This window comes from Corvus kubaryi, unplaced genomic scaffold, assembly GCF_017639235.1.
Source record: "Corvus kubaryi isolate FWS band 111438036 unplaced genomic scaffold, C.kubaryi_AGA036_p1.0 37397, whole genome shotgun sequence".
Classification (NCBI taxonomy): domain Eukaryota; kingdom Metazoa; phylum Chordata; class Aves; order Passeriformes; family Corvidae; genus Corvus; species Corvus kubaryi.
The window spans coordinates 21,472,239-21,494,180 of record NW_024581136.1 but is presented as its reverse complement, the minus strand read 5'-3'; the positions used below and the strand labels follow the sequence as shown (position 1 = coordinate 21,494,180).

The 21,942-nt window shown below is 39.0% G+C and overlaps 1 protein-coding gene across 1 annotated transcript in view; it reads right to left on the bottom strand.

The window, feature by feature from the left end:
* Positions 1–1,550: 1,550 nt before the first annotated feature.
* Positions 1,551–21,942, bottom strand: part of WWTR1 (WW domain containing transcription regulator 1) — a 51,547-nt gene continuing 31,155 nt past the window's right edge. Inside the window, exons 3-6 of the mRNA XM_042041831.1 lie at positions 11,455–11,645; positions 6,787–6,920; positions 6,120–6,232; positions 1,551–5,038 (exon numbers count right to left, since the gene is read on the bottom strand). Of these exons, the coding sequence (XP_041897765.1) occupies positions 4,854–5,038; positions 6,120–6,232; positions 6,787–6,920; positions 11,455–11,645 (623 nt within the window). The 3' untranslated portion in view covers positions 1,551–4,853. The remainder of the gene's footprint in view (positions 5,039–6,119; positions 6,233–6,786; positions 6,921–11,454; positions 11,646–21,942) is intronic.

Below are 21,942 nucleotides of genomic sequence, written 5' to 3'. Positions count from 1 at the left end.
AACATCTGAGGCTGTCCCCTAGCACTTAATTTCAAGGGAATCACACATCTGCAGTGTCCATTCTGCAGTAACTGGAGATTGTTCTGTGTTTTTACCTAGCAAAGCATCCAGTAAAATCAAGGAGAGGGACTAATCATAGATCCTCATAACAGAGAATGATGTAAAAGGTCAGTGGTAATTCCGGGAGAGAAGTCACAGATAAAGAGAGTGCAGTGCTAGGAAGGGACAGAAAGATGATGGTAAGAAAAAAACCACAAACAGGGATAACTGAAAGCGTTAACAGACCTCAGGAACCCTGACCAACTTCAAGACCACGCTCTGTTATAGTGTGGTCCACTACAAATACCAAATATCAACATACACTAATACAGAAGTAAAAATCATAGTAGCCAAAAGAAAGGATATTAGTATTCTTTGTAAAGTCTCAGAAATGCCCATGCTGGCTGAAGTTTCATTATTCACCCATAAAAATTGGCTGCTGGGTGACTGGGTGACCAGGGTGCTGAGAACACGGCAGCTTCGACATTGCATGGCACTGTTTCACCTGAGAGCTATCATAAAAGGATACACACTGGTTATTTAACAACTCACATTACAACATGTGGAGTGTGCACATGTGATTTTGAGCCCATGCACTTCAGCAGGACAAAACTGGTTCAGCCCTTGCACAGCTGAACTATACAGTTAGTTCGCTTTTTTGATTGTCTTCAATAAATAAGACTGCAGAAAAATTATACATTAACCACAGGACAGTGTCACCTTTCAGGGAATGATGCATTAACTGGAGAATCTTTGCAAAAGGTTCATCTCTAAAGGAGGGAAGTAACATATACAATGTTGAAAAAAAATTTGCTCAGCCCAGGACAAGGGGTATTTTCTCACATCATTCCAGTCTTGAATGTTCATCACCTGTCTCCAGTTCAACTTTAGCTCCTTCTTCATGGATTCTGCATTACTCACAGTATAACCAACTGCAAGGCAAACAACGTCAAACCCTGGAGCCATTCCAGCTGTCAGAGGGTGGGAAGGCTGACTTCTTCCACTACACTGATATGGGTGGGGTCTTTGCCCCATATTTTCATTCAAGCGTATATTGAATTGAATATACATATTGAATATGTATATGCATATATGAATATCTGAATATATAATATACAATATAAAACTGAACATTTTCATTCAAAATGTGTGCCTTTTTCACAGAATAGTATGTCTGCACCTTTATTCCAATCAGTGTTTTACAGTTCCCTGGGAAGCCCACGCTAAAACTGTGAAACCCACCCCCTCCCCCAAAGAAATTATTTTAAAAAACCAATATGCATCCAAAATCTTTCAAGTTCATTTGTATTTTTTTCATGTACAAGATCAAAGAAATAATTAAAAAAAAAAAAACAAAATAGAATCAAACCCAGGATACAACAGTTTGATCTGATTGCCTCTGATACAATCTATTGCAAGGTAGTAAAAACTAAGAACAAATGCTCACACGTCATATAAAAAAAATGAAAAAAGTAAATAAAATAGTTAAAGAACTAGCACGTACATGGATGTATGTATTAGGAAACAAGTTTATTTGGACAACCACCCATATTTTTCTGTAATTAAAATATACATTTAAATCCTTTCCTTCCCCCAAACAGCATTTGTTGTCAAAAAGTCAAACCCAATCCCTCCCCAAGTTACATTCTAACAGTATTACCAGAATACAAACTGTAATTAACAATGTCCCATTACATCTGTATCATCAAGACTTACATATGCCCCCTCAGGGATGGTCACAGCAAAATTGTCCAGCTGGCACACTGGTTGTATTTATATGACAAGTAGACAGTGTACAATTTAGTACAGTAAATGCTCAAAACCTGAAATAGTACAGTGAAATATTGTCAGCAATAAGTTTATTTTCGTATTACATATGCTTTGAATACTGAAAAGTTCTGCCATAAGCCTGTTTAAAGCCAGAAACTTTTTTAAAAAGATAACTTCGAAAACCAGATTTTATTGTCATTACATTTCATCTGATACATCCTCTCCATAACAAAAATTAAAAGCTGACAGTGTAAAGAACCACTTTTAATTTAATCATTATTTGTTTCATGACTGAGTAAAGTAGATCTAATCCAAGAGATTCTGGCAGCTGTTTCACCCTGAAGTGTTGCTCTGCAAAACACCGTCCTGTTTCAGATCTGTTGCTGGTTTACTATGAAGGTAACATGGAAACACAGTTTATGATTGCTTTACCCTTTTAAGGTCTTTGCACCAAAAGACTCAATCAAGACACTCAACCAGAAACACAAATAAAAAAGGAATCAAGCTTGCAGCTTCACAATTCTGATAAATACCTGATGTGATTTCACTAAAAGTTGCATTAGTTTTCCGGGTACGAAGAACAGCCTTTGGCTGACAACAATGCATGTGGCTGGGCAGGAATCAGCAGTAGCTAACTGACAGCAGCTGCAAGCCCAATCTTCTGACAAACTTACATGTTCAATGGTGCAGAGTTACTAGCAAATGAACAAACTGCATTCTCTAAACATAACATGTTGATGCGCACTGTCACCTGGATCACACCAGCACTCACATCCACAGCTGCTGAGGGACCATTCCAGCACCAATGGCTGTTGGCTCCTTATGCCAATTGAGCAGTGTTGGTGACCTGGCCTTGCAGGTTGGCCAGAAAATCTCCAATTCTTCACCAACATCAGTCATGGCACTAAAGAACAAAGCCTTAGGACCATCTGTTTTTCATTCAGGCTGACAACCTGAATAAATCTTCAAAAGAGAGAGATTAAACCTAATTACAGTAATATTGATCAGCCCTGCCCGGTCCCCTGTTTACTGAAAAGAAATTTATGCTATCTCAACAGTTAGCAAAACTAGCAAAAATAGTTTAAAAAAAACCCAACAACACTAATAACCCCTTGAGAGAATAGAAGAAACACAATGCCCATTCTGCAATTAAATTCTGTGCAGACACAACTCTGCTGTTACATCCCTTCTTCTATAAAAAAACCCCCAAAAAACATTTTTAAAAAGCTACTTTTCACTATGTAATAAAACTTCACAACCGTAGGCCTTTGCCTAACATCTATTTTTTCAAAATTTCAGTGTGTGTGCTTTTTATTTTCCATCCTGTGACACCATGTACACTTAGCAGTTCATCATGAACATGGTCATTTATTATATTGAGTGCTTCTGTTATGTTTTTCACTGAACACTGGAGATTCATTTGCTATTTATCCCTGCCTGCAGCCATCCTTCACAGCAAGGATCTACATTTACTACCTACATCATTTGTCTTCCAAACCTACTCTGTATTCCCACCACTTCATCTCTGACCTTTTCACCTACCTTCACCCAACCAGATGGAAAAAAGTCTTTAGGGGGTCAATACTCTGATGCATCAGTAAGATCTTGTTAAGTGTTATCAGACCTGGCAAACACACATTTACACTTAGTGCTACATCTCTTCTTCTCTTTACATAACCTGGATTAAGCTTAGAGAATAGTTATAATGCCTTTCATAAAAATACCTATTTTTCAATGTAAAATGCTTAAACCCATTAATTATAAATAAGATAATTTCAAAATATTTAAGAATTTTCAGGACTTCATCTGCATTTCAGGGGAAACTGCAGGCTTAACATCCTTGATGCCTTCTCAGTCCCAAACCTCTGATAAGGAAGTTTTGTAGGATATATAACAGGTAAAAACACACAGCACATGCCCCATGTCGTGTGCACCAATTATGGTAAGTGAAAGACATAAAAACTAAGCAGCTTTACCAGGTAAGTCCCAATGCTGCTTTAGCAGTGCCCTGATAAAGTTTCTGGGTTTTTTTCATGTATACGACTACACGTATTTTGACATTGTCAGTTAAAAACATTACTGAAAACAGTATTAGGAAGGTTTTTCCCCCTAGGTATGAGATTAACAAGTTGTGCCACATTTTCCAGAACTGATTTTAAAAGAGTATTTTTGCACTTAAGATTCTTGCCACAGATTTTTTTATATATAAAAAATTGCTTGTTCATGTGTTAAAGTTACAAAACTGCAGTGCTTAATATAACAAACTAAAAAATATCTAAGAATTTTTAAAAAATGCTTGTTTATAATACATTACTTTGTTTTTAAAACACAACAGTCAGTACCAGCCTGGTTTATTTTGTAACAATATTGTAGTGTAAAAATGTTGCTAAACAATTCTGGTACTTTGAGATTGGAAGTAATTATTTTCTGAAAACTATACAGTAATATACTTAAAAAAAGAAACTGCTATAGTATTGTTTGTGCCTTTAAAATATATCATGGGAATTATTATGCTTGATATGGATCAGACTTAAACTGTATTCCATACAGAACAGTTAGTTACTAAAAACTAAAAAAGATTTTAAGGCTTAAGTAAGTTGATAAAAAAAAGCTTCTGATACTATTGTCATAAACATAATAATAAAACTGCTCTCATGTCCAGACGCTTTGCACCTTTTTTGAACCAAGTGACCCAGTAGTTAGCTTTTCTGATTCACAAAGGGTCTGTGGTATCAATCAGTACCCAGGAGATCAGTCAGGGATGTCCTAAAAGTGAAGCATTTCTGCCTGGTTTGAAAAGGTAAAAAAGTACACGGATGCGTAAAGTAGTGTGGGTTTTTTTAAAGAAATATATATGCATGTATTTTATATTTAAATTAGTATCAATCAAATCCAGACAGATATTAAAATGACCATAAAGATGATGTAACAAAAGTCAATAAGGCAGTATGTTGTATCTCTTGAGGATATTCAGATATTCTGTGTCTATCTCAAGAGGAAAAAGAAATCTGCATTGCACTGTAGGCCCAATAAGCATTGCTTGATTACAGCCAGGTAAGGAAGGGCTCATTTTTGTTAAGTACTGACTCCACGTCGTTGAGAATAGGGATCAAGTCTTCTGACTCTAGAGTCCCAAGATCAACATTTGTCCCTGGAAGACAGTCGAGGAAATCAGGGAAACGTGTTTGCTGTGGATTTATATTCATCGTTGTCTGTGTTATACTTTCTCCTAGGAAAAGTAAAGAAGAACTTTTTGAAGTACCAAACTCTTCCTGTGGGTAATTTAAAACAACAGAACTGACATAAAAATTCTGATTCCCCCTTTCCCATGAGCACTTGTGAGCACTCCTATTCACGACAAATGTCATCTAAAAACTGTATTTAGGTGCAGAGTACATGTACTTCTAAGAATACATTTCACATCCTTGCTTTGATCTCAAAAGCACAAAAGGTCCTTTCCAGCAGTGCTCAAAGCACCCCTCTCTGGCCTTCCACTTGGGAAGCAGGACAGTTTCAAGTTTGTTTCCTGCTCTGCTCAGGAGGCAGCAAAGGACCCTCATGTATGCCTCCATCCTGATCTCTGCATCAGGGGCAATGCTGTCCATAGGAAATAACTGAAAAAAGTGCTTTACAGATACTTAGTTCTGTTAATTACTCTATTTTTTTCCCCCCATAAATTAATAGTAACAAGCATGAACGCCTTTAATAGATAAACCTTTCACTCTCTGCATAAATCTGAATTTCTGATGACTTCAAAAGGAAGTTTAGGTGAGGAAGTGCTGAGAATTTCACTCTCCAAAAAAAACCTTGATTTCCTAGTAATTTATTTCAGTATTTTAAATACCATGAGGACACCAACATAAAATAAACACATATCAAAATGTACATTAGCTAAATACATTCTGTTTGAAGGCAAATCCAACTTTGCCACTCTAAGAGACTTACAAACAAGACTGATTTCCCAGAGTTAGAAAATGCAGTGACTTGTACATGTAACCCAAGACCAGCCTTTTACTCCCCTTACCTTGGACAATGGTATGAAAACAGAAATTAAGGCTCACATTTTCCAGGTTTTACTTATTCTGTTTAGTATCAGTCTGAGGTAAAAGGGCAGAATCTGGATCTATGTTAAAGCTGAGAGCCTTCTGGGTACTAAGCACCTTTCAGGCATTTTCTCCCACAGTCTCAGTCTGTTCTCTTGCATAGGAAAGCCAGAGATTATCATTCAGGTATGCAGTGATAAAACAATACTAGTCATAATACAAAGTTATTAACTGGACTATAGTTTAAGCTCAATCAGAGTATTCTACCTGTATCCATCTCATCTACGTTGCTGAGGAAATCTTCAGGTGTCGTTGGTATACTGTAGCATCCTAATCCCAAGCCACTGTCTGTACTCTGTTCCCTAGAGTGGTATGGCCCACTACAAATTGAAACATGAAAAAGACTCAGTAAAGATGCTCTGACAGACACAGTTCCTGAGCACAGTGTTGGAAGAGAGCACAGTAGGTTACATATTAAAAATATATAATGAGTCATTAAGCCTCATTCTCAACTGTTGGCCACTGATCAGCCAACATCATATTTGGGTCACACCCGCCCAAATAACAAAGCAATTGAAGTGAGGCCACTCTTTAATTTTGAAATACACACATGCATATATAACTCTCTAGCTGAAGTCAGCTCTGACAGCCTAAAAAATTGCGTGTATTTATACTTAGGTAATGTACCTATTCTACCTAGTCTTCTGCATACACTAACAACAGAAGTTAAACCACCTGTTACAATTTATTGCTTTTGCTAAGACTCCTTCTTGACGCATAAACTGAAAGATTTCAGGTCAGCCACTCAGCCATAGCTCCTGTTCACAGTTAAGTAAACAAAAGAAGACGATATAGGGACTATTTTAGAGAGACAACTGTAACAGTCTAGAGAAGGCAACAGAAGCAATTGCCTAATGAAGAAGAATGAACTTGCCTGTTCAAGAAAGGATCAGATCCATTATTTGTAACAGGCCTCATGTCCTGTGTCATGGCAGGAGTGTTCACAGCTGTCTGAACTGGGACCATGTTTTCTGAGTCCATAGGAAGTTGTCTGCATAGAGCAGCTTCCTGAAAAGACAAATAAATATATGGGAAGGGTTATTCCAACAGCTCAGAAATATTGTGGTCTTGTAACAAGTGAACACGTAACATATACACAGAAAGAAAGTAATTCTGAGTGATGTCACTGATGAGTATTTGTTTACACTGATATGAAGAAAATCATGATGCAGACAGACAGTGTCTCTCATACCCACCTGTGCTAGCTTAAAGCACCACAGAATCTGGCTGTCAGTTGTACCATGTCTGGAAGCCAGTCCTGTAGTTCAGCAACCATAAAGTACTTAACGTGTTACAAGAAAACCACTGGAACCAAGACTGTGACTCAATAATCTTTAGAATGAACACTCTGCCTAATAATAAGCATTTGCCTAATGACCTATCTCATCTGCTATCTGCAGGATGACAAACAAGCAATCAGAGCCAAATGAAACTTATTTCGTAACTCTTCCTGAAAGATAAATTCTTCCAGCATTATCTCTGCGACACACCCATGACATCTAGTGGTACAGAGTTCTATACAGAGGTTGTATATCCAACGGGATGTTCCAAAAAAAAATCCTAAAACCTTAAAATAATAAAGCTGTATCTGTTTTTAACATCATTTACTCAACTTATTTTTTTTAAATGAAAGAAGCAAAGTAAGTATTTCATTTAAATCCTAGTAGAAAACTTTTCTCCTCTGAATCAATCATTCAGTCTCCCTAGTACAGAAAGGATTAACAGGTTTTCAAGGCTAAAATATGATGTTTTACTATGTTTTCAATTAATTTTTTTCATTGAGGAGGAGTGGTCTGGTCTCTGTGAATAATGTAACACATATTGGTGCCCATTAATACCATGTTTCCTTTATAATAAAATTATCAATATATTCATTGATAAATTATAATTTACATTAGATGGTGTCATTATTTAGAAAGCGTTAAGAACAAACAGTCTTAAGATTCTTAATGTATGATAGTTATGTTTATGATTAAATTTGTCAAGTGACTATTTTAATGGTGACATTTCTATTTAGAATTTAATCACCTGGAGTCTGTGAAAATGTACAAACCTCAGAGAGCAGGAAGGTGTCTTTTTTAACTGCCTACATGCAGATATTTTCAGTACTTTTTAAAAATATAAGAATGACATCTACAGCCACATGAGGTTTAGACAGGCCTTCCAAAGCAAAACACTTGTAAGCTGAAAAGCCTCCAGCACCCTAAAGAAAAACTCACACTACCAGTTACATAATCTAACTTCCTGTCTCTTCTTTGTTGCAAGAAACACCATATTTATTACAGAGTTAGTTGATCTACTCTCCCTTGGGGAATGGCACGTCACCTCCCATGTCTTTATTTCTACATATTCCATGTTGCTTGTAATATTAACTCCATGTGTACTTTTAAAATGTGGAACAACAAACTCTTGCACACTGGAGTCAGGTTTGGCTGGGGAAGAGTACTGGCTCCGCCATACATGACATACGTTCTTCTGCTGTAGGTTATTTGTTCAGAAGTCACACTGCAATTTTAGTACTGCTACAGATGTCAGATTCCTTTGCTCCTTTGACATTATTACAGCAATGGTCAGTAGTAATGGATCACCTACACAATGCCCAAAGCTGTATGATACCCTCTTATGCCCTGTTCTCTATTCTAAGCATGACTACAAGGTTTTTAAGAAGAATATTTGTGAATCTCCTACCCTAGGATAAAAGTCTGGCAAAAAATACCAGAGCTGTCCTGCAGCCCTGTGAGCGGCAGTATTACAGGCTCAGCCATGCCAGTGAGCTCTCAGTCTTTGAATGCAGGAGGGTCCCTCCCCTTTGGCCAGCAGAGACCATCTCTGGCATTCAGCTAACAAAGGACTAAATGCCCGTAATGATCTGCTTGGCACTATGACATACAGAAACCCAAAGAAGATTTTCAAAATAAGTAACAAAATAAACTAAAAAACCCCACAGTATTCTGATATCACAAAGTCATGTCAAAAACTTCATCAGTGGTTATCTTCAAAACACTTTAAAAGCTTAACAGCATTGCAGTGAGTTGAATGATTCACTGCCTCAGAACACAGTTCTGATATAAACCCTTATTTAGCTATGTATGCCAGACAAGCCCAGAAATTTATTGTCACATTTCCTGGACCTCTCCTTGGCAGAACTGATCTGAGCTCCATCCTTAGTTGCCAAACCCTCATTTCCAGCTGGGGGAGATGAGCGAGAGCATTTTTATAGGGGGTTTACAATGGTAGCTGCAATTCTTCTTCTGCCAGTCCTCATACTTAGGGCGGAAAGCAAGAGATGAAGACATTGGCCGTGTCACCAGTAAATCACATCCTGGGCCAGTCTATGCAGTGGAAGGAGCACAGCGGGGCATTTTTCTGTTCAGGTTGTAGCAGCCCAGTGAAGGCCTACCCTGTGAGGACAAAACAGGGGTAAGTGTTCCTCTACGGATTCTTCAGCCTCTTCTGAGCCCCTGTAACTTTCTGCAGATGATTTATGCAGTAGGATCCCCTGGACCAGAGAGAAGCCTCTGAGAAGTGTTGCCTTTTTGGGACTATTTGTACCCTTCCAAATACAGTGCATAACGGCCCTGGTGCACACAGAGAAGTGCTGGGGCACCTTCCCTGCAGGACCTTTCAGAGATTTTTGACTGACATTACCTCTACTGACTTCCATTTCCAAGAAGCTCTTAAGCAGCAAGCAGATTCTCTCTTTTTCCTTTGGAAAGCTGGTAAAACCAAATTAGTATAAAAGAACATTAACTCTTTATAGAATGACAAAACTGAGCAAGGAAACCTTTAAATAGACGTTATCATACTGGTTTTCTGAAATGCTGCCCTTCTTGCATGTACTCAGTCTAGAGTTCTAGGGTTTTAGCAACTACGTGAAGAGGAGGACAAAGAAGGAAAGAAATTCCCTAAGCCAAGAGCTTCCCGAGCTATGACCTCTTCCTGGCTGGGCATGCTGCTCCACCCCAGCAGCTGCTGCCAGGAATGGCCGTGGGGAGCCAGCAGCTGCTACTGGGCTGAAAGGTTTGTGACCCTCCAAAGAACCCCTCCCCTCTCACTCAAACACTCTGCACCTCCTCACAGCTGCTAGCAGCAGCGTACACCCTTACTCAGCATTTTTCCCTTATACAGATTACACTAGAAAAGCAAAAACAGATACAGAGGGTCAGGACAGGAGTAACTGAGTAACTGTACTCAGACACTGATGACCTGAGGGGTTCATTGAGTCCTCAGCTGCTAGGGTTCAGGATACTGAGGTTACTGGAAGGAAGTTCACAACATTCTGTTAGGAAGGAGAGATTTTGCATCTTGCTTTCCTCTAAGACTTACACCAGTTCTAAAAACTTTACTAATGCAAAGTGATGCTGTACTGCTTCATGCAATGTGGAGCTTCAACAGACACCATAGGGGAAGGGTGGTACTGGGCACAGTAAGCAGAAGTCTTGATTGAGTACAGCACAGCTGCAGGGTGCTGTGAATGTACAGGTTTCAAAGTCAGCGAAGCAGGAAAACCAGCCCTTGTGTTAATGGCACAACTGTTTTGAAGCCTGATTTGCTCATCTTGAATCAAGAATAGAGCCAAGGAGAGTAAAAATAGCTAAACATGTTGTTAGCATAATGACAATAACGACTAAGCTTGTACCAGAGATCCTCACTCTGTTCTCACACCCACCTCTATCATGAGCTCCTGATGGTAAAGGAGAAGCTATACAAAAGACTTGAGACCACTGCCCATGTCAGAGACCACCACCTTAATCTTGTGAAAGTTGCCATTTTTAAAGGCACTTAGAACTGCCAACTGCAGCATTTGCAAGGCCACAAATAATGATATGTTTCTTGATAAAGTGTACTTCTTTCATGCTGTTTCTGAGAGAAACAGGTTATTTTGTTTTTCACTAAGGAATCCGATTAATATGCCATGCAAACACAACATCACCAGTGGACTTGTCTGTAACAGATGAAACACAATTCTTAAAACTTTGTACAATATGAGTCATTATATACAGCTGAAACTTAAGAAATAGAAGAATAAGCAAAACACCCACAAATAACCAACTCTGGAAAGTCTTCAGATCAGAGGTATTCATATAAGATGTGAATGTCATTTTATTTTAACTAAAAGGCAAAGGGTGCAAATTAAGAGAGTTGGGATTGGAGTCAAGAACAACTTCATATGTTCTGCCTTTATCTTCAGTGAAGTATGAATATGGTCTCCTATGCAAACCAAGTTAAACTGTGAATGAATCGGTGTTAGTTGCCCTAATTGCTTATGGATAGACACAGAACAGAATCTGGCCCTTACATGACTATTAAAAAAAGATGTCAGGTCCGTAACTGCTGACTGATGGCCATTCCATGTTCTGTTCAGTGCTAGTTTCAAGAAAAAAAATGAAATTATCTATTCATATTAGCTTTTTGGTTACCCTTCTGTAAAACCATAGTTAGTCCTGACATGAAGTAACAGAGCTACTAATTGTACGTGTTAAAAATTTGGATGCATTCAACTAAAAGCTCTTGAACAAAGTAAGAGTATCTTTGGTGTTACCTGTCGCAGTAACTCCTCCTGACGCATCCGAATTCGCTCCCTCTCCATCTGGATTCTCTGGAGCCTCAGCTTCTGCTGCTGCTGCTGCGTGGTCAATGAGCTGGGCAGGGTCAGCAGTGCAGGGGGCTGCGGGGGGCGGCTCTGCTGCGGCAGGGCTATGTTGGGGGGCAGCTGGGGCTGGGCATTCATGACTGTGGGAAAGACAAGAACTCATGGCACCTTGGGTAGGACTGTATTTTCAGATAACAGAGGGCCCAGGACACATGCTGCGCACTTACAGGGCTGCATTATTAGAATTACTATACTTCAAATGATTGAGAGAACTACTCCATCTGGCAAGATCTGCACTAGCAATTGCTTAATAAATGATTTTTCGTGTTCCGAGTGTATGAAACAAGAATACTTACAAGACAACAAGTATTTATATTTATCTGGTATGTTTAAATATTTACCTAATGACCAAGTAAAAAACATGAAACGTTTTTTTAATTGAAAATTCCTAAAAATGTGCGCCTATAACAGGCAGTTAGCCAGTAAGACTATTTCAACTTAACATTTTCTTTATTGACAGATTTAAATCAATTATGGTAAGAATAATCACCAGAAGCAATTTCCAACTAACAGCCGAAACCTTTTCTGTTAGGATATTCAGATTTGGAAATGACCCATTAATCCCCCACCATTGGCAGGATATTCACAAGGTTGACAGGGGAAGAACTCCATAGATGGCAGGGTTAGAAACAGGACCTTTAGTAAGTAAATCTGAGTTATACCCAGCTAAACCAGGTAAACCCCTTCACTTGCTGACAGAAGGCTGTTGCTGAGCAAGTTAATACTGCTTAGATGTTAATGTTACTTAAATCAGCATCACCTTTTCTGATCAAATTCAGAAACTATAAATCAGAGCAGAATTCTCTGTGTAATGGACATTTTTATTCATAGAATTGCTGTGAAAGAAATTCTAAGTCTGTGTAGCTCTGTGTGTGTCACTCTGGTGCCAACATGTCACAAAGCTAATAGAATGCCCTGTCACCTCAGACAGCAGGTATCACTTCGCCACGGAAACAGAGCCATCCATTCCCTCTAGAACTGTTTCACTCCTAGTACTAGGCTTGGGAAAAAGAGGAGGAAAATGAGACAAGAGAGGGGAAACTGCATAGCCTCTGTTGGTACCTCCTTTTAACTTTTGAGTAAAATGTATCAGCTCTCAGCAAGGCAACTCAAAAGCTGTCATAAACTGCAGAGGGAACCGCTCCTTCTTTTCCTTCCCTATCTTCACATTTCCAGTAAAAACAGACACAGTACCTAAAGCCAGTCTGGATTACAAGTGGGAGCCATGTACTACTTTAAAAATTAATTGTCATTTTTGCAAGGATTCTTTCACAAAAGGGGCAACAGACTAATTAACAGAGCTCTTACCTTTTAACAAGAACACCTCAGATACTAAGAAAAAGAGAGACAGTATTTTTCTGTTCAAAGGACTAAGATTTTTATCTTCCTTATTATCTTGTCATCCTTGTTCTTACCATATGAGAACTACATCTCAACACAGTTCTGTGTTTCAAAGACCTGAACATGTTTATGCTGTGCCCATGTCTGACCCTTGGAGATTACAGCACATGTGGTTGGGGGGCAGCTGGGGCTGGGCACTCATGACTGTGGGAAAGACAAGAACTCATGGCACCACGTAAGAAATGGGTTGATTTTGCAGCTTGGATCAAATGTATGATACCCATACAATTCAAAATACTGAACTTCACACACTCCTGCCAGTTCCAAGTTAAAATTTTTATGCTAGCCAGTTTTCTGTCAGATGAGGTACTGTGTTTTTCTGCACCTGCAGTAACACTGGCACATAGACATTCAGCCAGCATAAACTTTGTCCTGCTGCGTTTGACAGAAATATTCACATGTGCTCATGTCAGCTCTGAATTAAATTTTTCCTCTGCGTGATCCAGTATCACACAGGTCCAGTATACAGAGACTGTGGAACCATATGACAGTGCAACTGTGTGATATTTCAGCTTCAGTGGCAAATACAGCTCAAAAAATAATCCAAGTTAAAAGCAGTCCTGCAGTAATACAACCTTTCCAAGGAGTCAGTGTATGTTTGGTCCACAAACAGCTGTATCCACACAAATGTCATCAAACTTCCACGTGAAACCAGAATGACACCATCCACCATATCTTCCACACTCAGCTGCTTACTCCTGCCCACATGCTGCCCCCTTTACTGACCTGGCAAAAGCATTTTTGTGGCCACACAACAAACTGAAACACAAAAAGAATATATTTCTGGCTAGATCAGTTCCCAGCAAAAATAAATGTGCAGCCATGAAACTGGTTATATGCAAGATGGGAAAATAAGCTGTTTACAGGAAAGACAGGCTACAGCCAGCACTCGGCAGTAACTTTTCAGTCGTAAAACCCCAGAAAGGTTACCAAGTGCAGTGCTGGGAGGAGAAAAGCAGGAATGAGAATTGGGTGCAGAAATCAAATTGATTTTATAATGGGAAAACAATATATAGAACCACATTTTAAGATGCAGTGAGTCTAGTCTTAGCCACATTAAAACACGTAAGAAATATTCTAAGTACAATTACATAAATTATATCAGTGTAAACCTGGTTTTAAATTGCCAAAACCATAAGTGCTCAGGAATTTAACTCTTTCTCATCTGCATAAGCATGTGCTTACATTTTTGGCATGTCAATGAATAGAAAACCATGCTAAGAATGGCTGAATGACCATGACAATATAGGACATTCTCCGCAAGAAAACTGTTTTCATCTAAGCAGCAAATAATACAACCAGGAGAAGTTAAGTAAAGAATAATAGCCTGCACGGTGTGTCTGGGGTGCATTCAGGATTAGGGCCTGAATTGCAGGACTGTTTGTCATGGCTATTTATTACCTTTGCTATATAAAATACTCCCTTCTTCTTCATGTTGTATCACAGCTGAAATTATACATGCAAGAAGGGAAAGAACAAGAAATAGGCAAATATGGAGGAATACTTCTCTCTCCACAATAACCCTCCAAGTCATTTCTTCTCATGGGGATGGACAGAATATTTTGGTTCAATGAACTCTATACCTTGGAGTAAATTACTTTTCCTTCAAGCAATATTCTCCAGTGTTACATACCATCAAGGAACTACTGGAAACTCCGTACAATGAGTGGAGTCAGCATTCCCATGCCTTGACATTAGGACTATAGAAATTACATCAGACTGAATCTCCTACAAGTCAAGTATGCCATAAGTATGTGATCATACTTCTAAGAAACAACAAAAACCCATTCTGCTCCCAAAGCAGGTATTTATATCATCTGGGTTAGCTAAAGCTATGTTAGGCACAGTTTTGCAAGTTTGAGTCACATTTTTCTCCAGAATATACTGCTTCAAGGAAACATTCAGGCAGCTCTCCATTCAGTTTGAATGCTTTCATAACAGCCCGAACAGGAGAGACTCAGAAACACCAAGTAGAGAGGAGTCATGTATCTGTGCTTTCAGCCAAGAACAGATAGTTTTGTTGAGGTATCAGAATATTTATAAAGTCTAACTTAAAATGGAACATTAAATTGATATGGCAATAAAATTTTTTATTAATATAATTCAAAACCAGTCTATAAATACAAAGATGCTAAGGCCCAGAGTTTGATCCTACAAAATGCATAAAAGCATCATTTCACTTGAATTATTCTTGAGTGCCATCACAACAGTGTCCCATATGCAAATTCAGGACATATATGGTCTATTTTGTGAAGTCAAATCTAGTCCAAATCTTTTTGGACACGTGCATGCATGCATCCATAAAATGCATACTAAGTTAATCTGACATAGCTCACAACAAATACTAACTGAAAATAAAACCAGTATAAAACGCAAGACTATTAGGTGATTCTTTTTTTGTATCAATTACAGAAAGAAACCAAAACCTGGGGTATTCTGCAGCACTTCCCACAACAACTGCTGCAATCAACTGCTCTAAAAATATATCCTAAAGTCAAAATGGTACATGTGCAGTAATAAAATAGCTGAATCTGGGAAATTGAATTACTAGCTGGAGTAATTAAATCATAGCAGAGTTGCAAATACTCTTTTGCACTGGTTCCACTGAATGGCATTGAAATTATGATGAGCAAGCCTTCAGTTAATGTGTTAAGTGTAGGGCTTTCTTACACCAGCAGTTCACACATGATGGCATGATGAACATGTCCTCTGCAAAACAGCCTACCCAAATGGTGCCTCAGCCTCAGACATTTGAATAGTACTGCCCATCACCCTCCTGGGGGCTTCTGGAGCCTGGGCCATATGACATGCAGCAAATCATTTCTTGTTTGAAACTCCCACAGGACCATGAGAACAAGGACATGCCAAGCACAGAGATGAAGTGCTGACCCTCCACCCTCGGCCAACTGCCACCCTGAGTCACTGCCACGTTCCTCAGGACAGCTCTTGGCCTATGTTAGGTGATTTGGGCACTAAAAAGCCTCTATACGGTTTGTGCACCAGCAAATACCCACAGACAGTAGATAAACCCTTTGTTTGTGTCACATTGCCCTGCTTGCTCAGCTCTCCCCACTCTGCAGGACACCACTGACCTACTGCGTCATACCAACAGCAACTCCTGAGCTGGAGGCTGTGTCTCAACATGCACACATGCTGGCCTGCAACTGGGGTGTCACACTAACTGACACATCTCCCAGGACAAGAGAGGGGTGCGGAGTGTGCTCCTTGAGGAGGCAGAGTATGGGAGAAAAGCTCAAAGACCTGCTGCCTGCAGAGGCACCACTGCTGCAGCTGGGCTGGACCACGCTCTGCAAATACAGAATCACCAATGTGAAGGTCTCACTCTGTACATAGGATTGAGCACAGAAGATAAGTAAGAGAAAGGAGTGGAAAGATTTTATTACCTCAGTGGGAAAAGTGAACAAAAATGAATAGGACGGTATTACTGGGAATAATCCCCAAAAGTAATACAGATGGAGTAGATACATTGCAGAGAAAGTAAGCCCCCAATTCAAGACAGAAAACATGCACAGAAAGGAACACCTTGGCTCTCAGGAAATATTGTTTCTCATAATAAACTGATAATAAAATGTCTGCAAGCATCAGAGATGATCTAACTGAAACATCCAGAAAAATTGAAACAGTAATAGCCAGTCACGCTAGAAACCATACTTGTGCACACAAAGTATACTTGTATACTATAGAAACTATACAAGTGCATTGGCTCCAGTTAAAGGAGCTGTGAATTCAGAAAGGGACAAGCTGACCGAGAACACAGCCTGGCGACCACAGGAAGGGTGGTGAAAATTTTCAGATTGTACACAACAGTCAAAGGCTATGAAGGACAGAACGACATTAAAACCTTTGGTGACACAAGGCTATGAATGACAGAACCACCTTAAAATCTTTGGAGACACAAAACCCTCGGGCATCTCATAGTTTTTGTTGATATCCGGCATTTTCAAGAAGAATTTTGCAACCGCACAGGAAAGCCCAGCACTTCTGATATTAAGCAATCCAAGGACACCGTGCAGACTTCTGACTTACCAAGACAAATTTCTTCCCATTTATGGTGCTAAGAATAGCATCCAGCACTGATATCCTCCAGACAAGCCAGAAGTGAAATACAGTGAATTTTCAACATTTTAACTCTATGGTTTGTTCAGGACCCAGGTTAAACTTATTACTGATGCAGATCAGGCTTAGCTGCATGGACCAGGGGTGAATTAGTCCTGGAACTATCTCCAGGGCCAGTCTGCATCTAAGGGCAGCTTTATTACCTGTAGGTGGTGCAAAGCCCACACTAATAAATCCTTCTGGACCTTGTGGAAAGCATGCAGGCAGATCCAAACCATCTTTGCAACTTGCTTCCAGAATCAGGTGTTCTACAGAGCACAGCACAGATTGATGCCAATGTGTAATCCCACGGGAGGTTTAGATTGGTGATTAGGAAAAATTTCTTTGCCAAAAGGTTTGTCCAGCTCTGGCACAGGCTGCTCGGGACAGTAGTAGGGTCCTCATCCCCTGAGAGATTTAAAAGCTGTGTGGTTGTAGCACTTGAGGACATGGGTCAGTGGTGGCCTTGGCAGTGCTGGGTTAATGGTTAGACTCGATCTTTGAGGGCTTTTCCAACCCAAATGATTCAATGATTCTGATTCTATCAGACCTGGGCTAGACCTTCATACAATTTCATATGCAACACTAAAGGTAGTGTCAGGTAGGTTTTGTCCTGCAACCCTAACTACTTGGGCAAACCCCAGCATCCAGGCAGAACACCAGTCTTTTCAAAAGAAGAGTGGCAAAGTATGATGATACAGTTGTTACAGGACTAAGACTTCTTACTGCTTTAGCAATTTTCACTGTGTCAGTTTTTCAAACAACACGAAAAAAAAATTGGAGTAAACTGAGTTGCTTTGCTTAAGGGTAAAGCTACAATAATATGTATAGAGAAAACAGAAAAATATTGTATCTGGAATACTTTTAAGCATGCCTGATAGGTCTGATATTGTCTAGACTTCAAATTAATAGTGTATCTTTAAATACACTGGTAGAATAGAAAGAATCCCAACAATGGACAAATTACCTTTGTACATAAGGCTAGTTTGTGAAAAATATTTTACTTAAGTGCTTTTCCTGGAACTGCTCAACTGAACCAGAACTGAACCCAAGCAGTAAAAGTGGGTTGGTATACAGCTGGTAACTCCTTGTCACTAAAGGTATGAACAAGGCCAGTGAAAGGAAAGTCCTGCATCAGCCCTACTGAGCAACTTAATGACATTCTACAAATCTCTGTTCCTTGTGATACAGTCATATGGCATATCTGTTGTGCTATCTATGGGGTTTTAGTAATGTCTGCTTTAATTTATATTTCACTTTTGAATTTGTATTTGAATGGTATGAGAAACATAATACAGTCTGTATTAAAAAAGAAAAACCTGCAGTTCACATTCCAGCTAGACTGCCCAACACAGACCCTACTCTCAGTACACTGATACCATCAGACACACCAGGGACCCTTGACAGCTTCTCTCAGCCAGAGCTCTGTGGAGCCTGGGACCATGGGCTGGTTTTGAGAGGTTAAAAAGTTGCTAAGGACAAATAAATGGTCTTCAGTAAGCTTCAATTCACTAGGCAAGGTCTGGGACTCCAGTATAATATTTCCAAAGTTCTGCAAAGAAAAAAATATTCAAAAGCTCAAATCTACCACTCTGTGGTAAAGGAGACTGTGTCTAACATAAGAGGAGAAAAGTATTCATCATTACAGCAGACAGACCCAGGGTGGCCTTGAATTCAGTTCTCTTGGGGAAAACCAAATTCATTTTGCAAAAGGAAGTCTTTTCAATAAACAGCCATCACACAATTATCCAGCCCAAATGAAATCAAGTAAAAATACGGAGCTAAGTTCCAAACCTGAATTACATGACCACAGTTTCACTGCAGTCCATGAAATTGCAACTATTTAGTTTACATCTCAAGTTAGACCTATGTAGTTTTCTTTTTCGAGTTAGATGAAAAATAAAAGCATTTTATTGTTTTTGTTTGCTTTTAAATTAATAATGATATTCTAGTGAATTAGGTTTTCTGACATTGTAGGAGACCTTTCTGTTGATGACTTTGCTGGATATATACTAAGCAAGGATTATTCTGTGGACAAGAGACACTGCAAGTTGTAGAAGCCAAAACATGCAAGTGTCAATCATTTTTGACATATGCATTTAACTGATTGCACCAACTTTTTAAGTGTCAGAAGTGTCTGGATGCAACTGTGGATATTTCTGCTCTGTTTATAGGCAGCCCAGACCCAAATTCAGATGAACTAGCCAGTGCCAGGTCTCATGCAACACAGTCTGGCGAAAAAAAAATGTCTACAAAGGTTAAAAAAAAAAAAAATTAACCCAGCCATACTACAGTTCTGATTTAGTCATGACACTGTAAAGAAGAAAAGACTGGGCTCCTCTCCTTTTCTCTCTCCACTTCAGCCAACAAAGAATTGCTTGTTTCATTTATTCCCCAGAAAGAAGCATTAGCCTTCCAACAAGGTCAGCAAAAAATGCTGCTTTTCAGTTCTGGTGCATTTTGTTCCAAAAATCTGTAAAGTATTAAAGCAAAAAGTTGCACTATCCCAGTGCATAGAGACTCCTTTATTCAGATTTCTGAGCTGAAAATAACTATATAGAGATTTCTCAACAGTTTCAACTGTTAACGTCTGTGATACTCACATTTAACTAATCTTTCCCGTCTTCGATGATTTAAGATTAAAAAAACCCATACAAACAACCTGCAGGTGCAACATCAAAGCTATGATTTAGCAGAAAGTTATTTAAAAGATTAGAGCTTTACTTTGCAAGCACTTTTAACAATAAGTTATCAGTATCAACAGTATAAGTATCATTAACAACAAATGACGATGGGGGCTGCTTGAGTAGAGAGCTTTAATGCTAATGACTAGTTACTGATGACTGCTAGATTTAAAGTATTTAATAAATTATTTTTACTTTTGCATTTCATTCCCTTTGAAACTATGGAAATGACCCTCCACTCTTGCACCAGCATATGTTTGGATTACTAACCTTAACGGGAAATGCTTACACCAACAGGAACGTCTTTGTGTCAAAATTAAAAATGAGTAGAATTTGAAAAAATGCCAACATCTCTCTCAAACACATCAACCGTTAACATTTCAGATTTACTAGATGGTCAGTTGCTGGTTTAAAGGTGTGTGTCCTTTGACACAACTGGATTTAATTTACCTGATACTGAAGGTAACTCCTATTAGACTCTGGACCTATTAACCACTGTCCTTACACATAAATAAATTACTCCATTTGAAATCTGCCTGATAAATCACCTGTGAGAGGTTTTAATTGCAAACAACAAAAACTCCCTCATTCTTTCAAGAGCTGCATCACAAAATTCTCATTCCCACAGAGTGTGCAAGTCCTCTACAATGCTTTCAGCTCTCCTCTAAGTAACGATCAGAAGCACTGACCACAAATGAATTATATTTGGTTCTTTCAGGATATCCAGTAATTAAAAATGACCTGGAACAGGAAGCCTTTCCACCATGCAGGTGGTATGAGGGTATGGACAACACAGAGGGAAAAACATGTTCCTCTCAGTGTCACACATTTCTAGCCAAATTTCCAGCCAATACAAACTAAGACTTGAAAAATCTAGACCTCTTCATGGACATTAGTGAACACTAAAATACATATCATCTGGTTTTGAACACTTCGGGAGTTTCTATGCTCTTATCTCCAGAGACTCACTTTGACATAGTTACCAAAACTGCCTCTTATCATCCTTAAACAATAGTAGCTACACCTCTTTTATCATGGCAGGATATGGAAACTTTGGTTCATGTGTTTATTGTTCCTAGATAGGATTTTTGGCATTGTTTTATTGATTGGATTTCCTGGCTGGTTAAAAAAAATGAAAGCAGAGGTAAAGTGCTATAATTCCCAGCTGTCCAGACCCATTTGAAATACCATTAGCAATACAGCTGAAAGCTAAACTTCTTATATTCTGGATGATTTTCTATTGAACAACAAGTTGTCAGTGTCAGAGGCTCTTCACAATAAAAAATTCTAATGTGTAATACCCAATGTCCTTCATCTTAGAGAACCAGTGAATTAATAGTGAAAGCCATCCTGCTTGTATCACTTGGGTCATGCCTGCCTGTGGGTCTTGACAGAGTACCTTCTAAGGTAAGCCTCTCTTCTTCAGAAGGGAAAAACAAAAATTAAATAGTTCTTCACCTGGAGTTTGATACAAGAAGTTAATGTGGTTGAACTCTCAGGATCAATGCAAACTAACTTCAGGCTTTCCGCTGTCTTCTGCCTGAACGGCTTGATTTATAAAATGGAGATAAATATTACCAGCTTCTGCCAGAGATGACCCATGTTATTTTTCTGATACTCTGTATTTACACATAATCTGGATGAGCTTTGGTGGCTTCAGTTAGACCATTTTTAACCACAGTTAGATAAATTGAAAGCCCCTATCGACACCCAAACAAACTCAGAGGCATTTCACAAAGCGGCAGTTCCCAAAACTCTCAGACCAGCAAACTCTGGGCACTGCTTAAACACACATTTCAGTCACTCACATGGGACATAGAGTAACTGTGCCTTGCAGCGTGCAACAGCTATTTGCTCCAAGGCCTAAATTCCACATCCAACTGTGCCACAGGGTGGGCCAGAAGTCTTCTGAGGTTTTTTGCAGATAGTATGTTTTTTTTGTATGAGCTTTTTAAGGAAATCACATATAAATTCAAGCTAACTTTATACAGAAAACGTAAATACTATTAGAGGGGTTCATTATGGCAAAGTAAGTTGCAAACTGTTAAATTTGGAAAATATTTAAATGAAGACCAGATTGTGCTTACCCACTGGATGAAGAGTACAGTCACAAAAGAAATCTCTTTAAAACAGTTTGAAGGGAGAAGGATGGAAATAACAATGGTTTTGAGTGTTG